We start from the raw sequence: 8,995 nt of genomic DNA on the forward strand, positions 1-8,995 counted from the left end.
GCTCATCTTTTTTCACCTGATCGGGTCTTTATTTCCCACAGATCTAGAGTTGTTTTAACTTTCCTCCTCTCATATGTAACCTTTAGTACCAATTTGATGGCAAAAGTAGTCAGAAACGCTACTGAACAAAAGTAAGGTCCAATATCCCCTTTATTAGCTTGCCTTAGGACTTCCTATTAAGCACAGGGGACTATCCTTTTTGGTTATGCCCTATACTGCAGGGTCAGTGCTGCCACCTTGTGGTACAATTTCGGGCCGTAGTCTAACATTTCTCCTGGATTGATGGCTTCGTACACATATTTTGTATACCCTGGCCTTTATCTAGGCTTCTACATGGGTGGGCTATATAATATTCTCTGTATATAGCTTTGTCTTAAAAAAAAAAAAAAAAAAAAAAAAAAAAAAAAAGAGGTCATATCATTCTGAGCAGCTGTCTCATTGTGTTCCTTTATTTTGTATTGATCTACTGACTATTTGGGTAGCGGGAACACTTCTTTGCCAAGTGCCCTGCTTTTTAGAAATGCAACTTAACCTTACATGAACTTCAGGAAAGGGATTTATCAGTAGGAGCAAAATCCTGTTACTGGCTTAAGGTTGAGTTTTTTCTTACCCAGTCACTTTTGTGTATTGGCATTTTAGGGTGTCTGAAAAGGACTATGAATGAATATTAGAAAGGTCTGCATGTGGGGTACAGTCACTCATTCATCCTTGAACTATATACCGTAACTGGTTGGTTCCTATGTCATCCCCATTGATAATCTCCATAGCTTAGGACTGACTTGTTCGGCTAGTATTTGTTATCTAATGGGGGTAGAACATTTGCAGAATCACAAATGACTTATAATAGTGAAGTGCAATTGTCAAATACCCAAGGCAACCTGGCAGAGAAGTGCTATAGGGGCTCATTCACATTACATTTTTACATCCCTTTAATAGATGCACAAAACGTCTTCAAGCTATTGGCCAAGGAGATCAATGTATCAATGCATTTTATGTCCTTAAATAAATGGATGCAAATGGATCAGTTTTTTATTTTTGTTTTATATTAATCGCTATCTAAACTGATCTGGATGTAATAACATGATGTGAATGGAGCCTAAATTTCACAGTAACAAGAAGCCTTATTTCCTCCTATTAAAAAGAGCAATAATCTGCAGACAAATAATAATATATACTATTGCTCTGTTCCCTAATGGTTACCAGTATTATTTTATTTCAGGGTCTAAGTTGCAATCATGTTATGGAAATGGTAACCAATGTTCGGGCTTTACTGAATGAGACAGATCTCCTTCTTACTGGAAAGATGGCTTTGGTAAGTAGGGGGCTAAAATGTCCAGATATTGCTTCTTTTGGGTCTGGTTGATGTGACATTGTCATCTATGTCTCATTTACTTAGCAGATTTCAGTGTACCCAATGCAGTATATTGTTAGTTGTTTCAGTAGTTAAAGCTAGAAAGATGAGACCCTGTCACCCAGGAGTAGATAACAGAGAAGGTAACAATATTCCCTGCTCCATTGTCTCCCGAAGCAGTTAGATCCTCCTCAGAAAGAACAGCTGATGACGTCCCTCAGTAATACCGAGCAGGAGCTGCGGAAACTTGCTGATATCCCATGGCTATGCCAGAACACCGAGCCTGGAGAAGATGAAGTGAGTATTGTCATTTTGCACTGAATTTGTATTTTAAGGATTTGTCCCACAGTGGATATTTGTGACATGTCCATAGAATAGGTGGTAAATACTAGAGCAGGGCTCCAAGTTTCCTGATCATTCTCATTACATGAGAGTAGGGGGAAATTTATCATCCCTGCTAAACACATCTCACTGCAGCACAGAGGAAATCTTGACTGGTGTATGACATGGTAGTGTTGATACACTTCTCCCAATATCTATGAGGGCTATAGAAGCAGCAGAATCCCATCATAATAAATACAATAGGTAATCTATAAAAAAATATTAATAACTAGAGATGAGCGTATAGTATTTTATTGAATACCTCGCTCCCATAGGAATGTGTGTTTGGCCGCTTACACGCATTCCTATGGGAGCGAGGTATTCGATCGAATACTACTCGCTCTTCTCTATTGGTAACCAAACCATAGGGTAGGTCATCAGTATCAGATTGTTGAGGCTCCAATTCCTGGCACCTCCATCAATCAGCTATTCTTAGCAGCTGATACACAGAGAATGGAGCAGGAAGCAGATAGCGCTGTTCTCTGTGTAGTGGCTGCACTGAGTCACTGCAGCTTAGTTACCGTTTAGGCGAATAGAAGCGGCGACCTGGTTTGACCACTGCACAGAGAATGGAGCTGTCTGTTTCCTGCTCCATTCTACACATATCAGCTGCTAAGAGCGGCTGACTGAGATACTGAAGAACAATCCATAGTATAGGTCATCAATATTTGTAGCCTAATATATATGTACTGTTTAGTGTGTAACTTAGTGTATTACTCTTATTATTCTCTACTTCCTTGTAAACATTTGTGATATACAGATAATTATGTCCTTTAAAGCATGTTTTACTTGCATTTGATGGTTGTGATCTCTCTTCAGGGTTCTCTAGATTACTCCAAATTAAGACGTAGTAGTCGGTTCAGGTTGGTGAACAAGTTCAAGAAGGAGAAAAACACAAAGAACAAGGAGACCCGGAGCAGCGCAGGACCACCTGGTAAATGTGTAGTTCAGTGCTAGCTGCAAGGACAGCAGATTGCATTCACAGTAACAGTACGTCCACATTGGACAAAAATTGTAGCAGAAAAAGTCACTTGTGGATTCACTGCAGACTTTGTGGTGAAATAATCCAAGTTTTACTGAAGATTTTGTTTGCATTGCAAAGGGGGAAATCTGCTGTAAAAATGTACAACATAACTTGCGGCATGCTGTGGATTTAAAGTCTACACCATGGCGCAATTGCTGCATGGATTTTCTACCTGCAAAATCTAGACAGAAAATCAACAGTGTGTCTTGCCTCATGTGAACATGCCCCTAAGGGTGTCACACTGAGATAATATGAGATGGGTTATCTTGTTTTGTAAACTCATTGTAAAAAATATATATATATATATTCCTTCTGCGTGAGACTATAAGAAGATAATAAGAATGAATTGCATTATTTAGCACAGTGCCGTATGGTGGCCTCATCTACAGGCTGGAATTGCATTGGACAGTAGAAATACTGGAAACTGTGCAGTTACGTAGGAGACGGCTGTGTGATGTGTCTTTCCATGATCATTGTATCTTGCAATCGGATTCTTCTGCTCTGAATTGTGGGTAATCTGTATCTTGGGAAGTGGTTTTTCTATGCTTTGGGATGTGGTGTCTTACTAAGGGACTCTTTCTGACAGCTCATCTTTGGGGGACGGAGGAGGTGTCTCTTTGGTTGGAGCGTCTCAGTCTGTCTGAGTACAAGGAGGTCTTTACTCGCCACGACATCCGAGGCTGTGAGCTCCTACATCTGGAGCGCCGAGACCTCAAGGTATCTCTCACAGATGTCAGACCCAAAGTGGAGTCCGGACCTCTTCTGCTGTGTGTCCTATGTCTATTGTGTTCCCTAGCACCAGAGACTGCATGTTCTGCTTCATTGCTGCACTTTCTGCCATTTCATCAATCACAACCTGCTTCATCTTTTGATACAATTTAATATCTAGTAACAATACGCTAATGTAATTTCTCCATTTCTGCCAGCACTGCTATATAATCCTTGTACTATTCACACCATTCGAGTACAGCTATGTAATACCAGTCCTTCACTACTGCAAAATATAGTGTGACATGTAACCAGCACTTTCCAAAGGACCATGGTCTACTGTATAATACCATGCCCCCTGATATGATAGACTGTCCAAAACTAGCAACATATCCCTTGTAGCCGTTGTTTTGCTGCTCTATAGTACCCTCACTACATTGATCCCATGACTTGCATGTCCGTGCATACTCATACTGTGCTGCAACAATGCCACCTATGTGACCTTTGTCCATTTTGTCTTTGTGTTAACACCAGTGAGCTCTGTGATCTTCTAACTAACCTTGTAGTATATATATTATGTCTATGAGATTGAACTCAATTTGCTGCAAAAGCTTTACATTTTTTAGCAGTAAAACAATTTTTTTTTAAATTACTGTGAAGCAATATGAAGATAAAGATAATAAAACAGAACTTTTATTTGTACAATATTAGAATAGTCACAATAGCCCCTATGCAACACACCAAATAACTAATCACTATTGATAAAAGAGAGAGGGTGCTTGTAGGTAATTGGAAACCAGGTGAGCAGAAGTGAACCAAATAAACTCTACCCTGTCCTGCATATAATATAATCCTCAGATGTCATAGGATACATAGCTATATAGGTAATTCATCAGGCTGACCCTCTCAATGGAACGTAGACTGTCTAAGAGGAGAAGTGAATATAACACCTAAATGATATCCTCCTACACCCAGACCCTACACTTGTAGAAGAATTATTATACATAATGTTACAGAGACAAAAGCCTCGCTGACAATATGTCTAAATCTCCGCAGGTCACTTATATTAAATCAAATGGTAGCCCTTGTATAACCCCTGTATAACAGACTCTCTAAGGAGATTTGCTTAAGTATTACAGCGATCTCCTGATATCAGGACTAGATGCCCAATATGTCATTGTCTTTTATATCATTGCCTCAACACTTTCGTCCCTGCAAAATTTGCTAGAACTAGATATATATTGGGTGTGCATATAAGCAGCACGTGCTTAAATGATCAGCAGGAGCTCGGCTATGTATATCAGGTGTGGGGATACATGGCACAACTGAAATAATATTCAGGAGCTCAAACGTACTGCTCAAAGAGAGACTAGTTATTAGAAAACCCCCTAAGAGACCAGGTATTGCAGTGCTGACAACCACTGTGAAAACTGCACTTCCCAGGTCTCGATGGTGGACACTGGTGCTCGTGTTAAGACATAAAAACCTGATGAATCAAGAGCCAACACTTGGCCCCCAGACCAATAGGCTTTATGGAGCAGATTTGGTTGCCTGACCTGTAATACGGGGCCCAGAAGCAGGATAGGCCATAAAAAAAATAAGCTCAGACAACCCCTTTAATATTTTGGCAAAGATACACAAATTCGCCACCTGCATCAAGAACCCTCATTGTGCTGTAGGTTACCACACTAGACTCAAAAGCAAATCACTAATACAGGGATCAAATTTACTTCATATCATTAAAGGGATCCTCTGTCTCTGATATAAGCCCCAGATTCCTTGTAGTCATCTATTATCTGGAGCAGAGGGCCGTTGTCCAAATAAGTGTGTAGCCAAAAGCTTTCCAAATTCTATGTCCTATCCTAGGTCCTGGCGTTAGTTGTAAATACAGTGCTAGAAGGGAATAAACTTGTGAAAAAAATTTAGTCCAGTGACATGGACAGAATTCGTATATTCATGACATATTTATCATTAATCTGACATACCCTAAAATGCTAAAAAATGGTTACAATGCTTTGCAGCTGATTGAAGGTGTGTCCCTGCTTATGTTCTTATCGATCTTCTGCTTGGAGACAACTCCTAATATTTAAAGGGATTTTCCCACAGACGGCCAGATTTAAATTTGAAGACAAAAGTTTAATATTTTTGCAAATATAAATAATTAAAAAAATTTGGTGCATTTTTAAAGGTTTTCTCTAACCATCTTAGTGGAGACAGACTTTTGTCTATTGGATAAGACCATGAATGCAGGAACTTTCTATGGTCTGGCACTTGTTAGAACCTCAGCCATGATTTCCTTATTGTGGACAGGTTATCAGGTAGGGGGACACTACATGTATGAGAAGATAACTCGGACACAATAAGGAAATCATGGCTGGGTTTCTGACAAGTCTCAGACCATAGAAAGTTCCTACATTCATGGTCGTATCCATTGACATTGACAACCAATCAAGAAAACAGACGGTCACCACTAAGATGTTTAGAAAAAACCTTGAAAACTCTGTAAAATGTTTAATAACATAGGCTCAGTTCACACCGCTGCAGATTCTGCCTAAAATCAGCGTAGAAACAGTAGAAACCCGACTGACACCAGACAGACCACATTATAGTTTATGGGGTGCGTGGGTAACTGCGTTTTTAGCGGCCATGCTCTCCGTTCCATCTTTCAGGTCCCTGTGCAGACCTGAGCAACAGAAAGCCAAACCCTAGTGTGAACTCAGCGTTATATTTGCAAAAATGTTTAACACCTAATTGTCTGCACATTTAAATCTATTTTGTGTTCATGGGAAAGTCCTTCGACTGCGGTATTGAGATAATAAACGGTTTTGTTTTTTCCTGCAGGAGTTGGGAGTGACAAAAGTGGGCCACATGAAGAGAATCCTCCATGCCATCCGAGAGCTGAACCCCCCTCCTGTCAGTGTGGACTAGGATCTGTCTTCACTGCTTGTGTGGCCCAGTCTGGGTGACTCGCTCACCAGTTACTCCAGTAACCCACAGGCCAGCTCTAGTGTTACTATAGCACATTGCATTGTAGCAACAGCAAATCTCTGAAGTTTTCTGAGCTTCACGTGACCACCTATTATCCACGGCCAATGTTTTCCCTACCGCCAGTCAAGTATCACACCAGCCCTGGGAATCACTGCTGCCTGTCATACACCAGATATATCCATGTCTTGGATCAGCCAAGGGCTTTACTTTTTTTTTTTTTTTTGCTGGATACTTTTGAAGCCAGATGTTTTTCTAGGTGCTGCAAGAGCCAGTTGTGACTGTAGTCGTCCTTCTCATTGATGTGCTACCTCGTGTGGATTGGGACAGGCATTATACGGCTACCAGACAGTGAGCACAGTAAATACCGTCTATAGGGCTCACCCTCTGTCCTTTGCCTAAAGACTTTGAGATCTTGGTAACTGTTCCTCACACATGTCAGATGACTGTGGAGTTTTGTACTTTGTGTATTATGGATGCTCTTTTCTCAGGCTCAGTGTGTACAGTTTTAGTTGTGTATAAAGTATTCTTGATATAGTGTATATCTATTGTAATCGGTGGTTTTATTGGACTCTATATAAAATCCAGCTGTGAGATGAGACCATGGCAACTTCCTACTGTGGTCTAGGATCAAACAAGTGTTTACATTTCTATAGGTACATTTATAAAGCAGGACGCAGCCTCTGCCCTGTGATACAAGAAGCCACTCTGTCTGTGCCAGATACATTGAAGTACTGTTTGCTGACCATGTGTTTGGGCTGTGATTTCAGTTGTCCTCATCCATTCCTCCATCCCTTACATTTCATACTCCTGGGCAGGTCCCCTGTGTCTTGCTCCATATTATCTATAAGGGACAGATGAAGCCTGGCTGCCCCACCCCAATGCGTATTTATTGTCCCGTGCCTTATTGCAGTCCCAGCTTCTTTTCCAAAGTGATGTTAATGCCTGTAAATAGCGATATTGTAAAATTTGCTTGGTTCTAACAGTAAAAGATCTCTTAATGATATCGCTTTGGTCATTGTCGTTTTTTTAACTGGTGCAATTTAAAATGTAAATCTGAATCTATACGAAAAACTAAGGCTTTGTACACATCTGAGTCAGAGGCAGTTTTTGTCATATTTAGTGATTGCTAATGGCTTTGGCTTACTGTTTCCATTACCTCCTATAGGTGGCACTAGAGAGAAAGTTTTGGAGAAGAGCGGTTTGCCTACTTTTTCCCAAAAAGCATTACATATAAGGCCCCATGCACACATTTGAGTAGGCCCATCAGATGCTTTTCCAGTGGAGGAGCGTCCTATGGTCCGTTTGGTTCTGATGGTTATAGTGCAGGTCCTATCTTGTTCTATGTCATTGAAAGCATCAGAGGTAAGTACATCATGGAATGCACTCAGATGTCACTCCGAATGTCACCCGAGTGCATTTTGCTGCAAGCTCAGTCCACGTCAGACAGGACACTTGGTTGTGTGTATAGGGCCATAGACTCCATACACCAGCTGGATCCCTGAAAGCAGCACCAGCACCCTTGAGCGTATATAACACAGTATACTAATGCATATAAAAATGTATATACAGGTCAATAAAATATAGACAAACCTGACCCACCACAATATGAGGCAGAGTAACAAAAGACAAATGTAGAAGAGGCAAAACCTATCATCCTGCTATGTCATCCATGACAACAGGCAGCTGTGACTGGTAAGAGCAGGTTCACACCTGCGCCTGGTCTCTGCTTTGCTGCTTTCTGTTTTCCTGTATGTCCGACTTTGTGTCCGGAAAAAAAAAACGGCTTTGCCGCAGAGAGGCAGAAGACGCTCATGGGTGGACACTTTGCAAACCCACTCAAGGTTTCCGTTTCCTGTCCGTCCATTTTCTCAGGCAGAAGACGGATTCCCGCAAAGCGGAGACCGGGCACAGGTGTGAACCCGCCCTAAGCAGTATAGAGGATGTAGTGCTCATCTGAAAACTGTGCTCTCTTAAAACAGCTGGTTAGTTGGAGTACTGGGAGCTGCACCCCCACCGACCTGATATTGGTAACTCCCTAGCCATAAATATGCACCATAACATACATATTGCTAGATTTTCTAGTATAACATACTGCTGTCTGAAAATTCCCCAATAAAATAATTTTTATGAGCTTTTGGCCTCCATTAAAAATTTTCCATCAATATTAATGTTTATTTGCAATGAACACTCAGCTATATTCTTGTTCTGATCTTCTCTAGGTTCATCAATGCCAACTAAATTTATCTTAAAGGGGTTGGCACAATGTTATTGTTTTCTCCTATCCATAGTAAAGAAGATAGCATGCTGATCAGTGGGGGTGCAACAGCTAGGACCCACTCTGATCATGAGATGAGGTTCCTTAATTCTCATCAGAATAAGGGGCAGTTCACAAGGAGTAACGTGCTGCCCATTCCACGTATACACTTTCCCCTTTGCGGAAATGGAGCTTTTTTTTTTTTTTTTAGTCATAGTCAAGACTTACGACCAAATATTGCTGTGTTAACCTGCAATTTTTTCACTAATGTTAATGAAAGGAATCACGT

At 40.8% G+C, this 8,995-nt stretch overlaps 1 protein-coding gene across 2 annotated transcripts in view; it reads left to right on the forward strand.

Annotated features, from left to right (window-relative positions):
- DGKD (diacylglycerol kinase delta) overlaps positions 1–7,455 on the forward strand; it is a 66,725-nt gene extending 59,270 nt beyond the window's left edge. The window contains exons 26-30 of one of the 2 annotated variants that reach the window (XM_075268949.1): positions 1,220–1,312; positions 1,529–1,648; positions 2,552–2,666; positions 3,343–3,473; positions 6,306–7,455. In XM_075268949.1, coding sequence (XP_075125050.1) covers positions 1,220–1,312; positions 1,529–1,648; positions 2,552–2,666; positions 3,343–3,473; positions 6,306–6,392 — 546 coding nt within the window. In that variant the 3' untranslated portion in view covers positions 6,393–7,455. The remainder of the gene's footprint in view (positions 1–1,219; positions 1,313–1,528; positions 1,649–2,551; positions 2,667–3,342; positions 3,474–6,305) is intronic. The other variant, XM_075268950.1, reaches the window with a different exon arrangement.
- The last annotated feature ends 1,540 nt before the right edge of the window (positions 7,456–8,995 follow it).

The sequence above is a fragment of the Leptodactylus fuscus genome, chromosome 3 (assembly GCF_031893055.1).
Source record: "Leptodactylus fuscus isolate aLepFus1 chromosome 3, aLepFus1.hap2, whole genome shotgun sequence".
Taxonomy (NCBI): Eukaryota; Metazoa; Chordata; class Amphibia; order Anura; family Leptodactylidae; genus Leptodactylus; species Leptodactylus fuscus.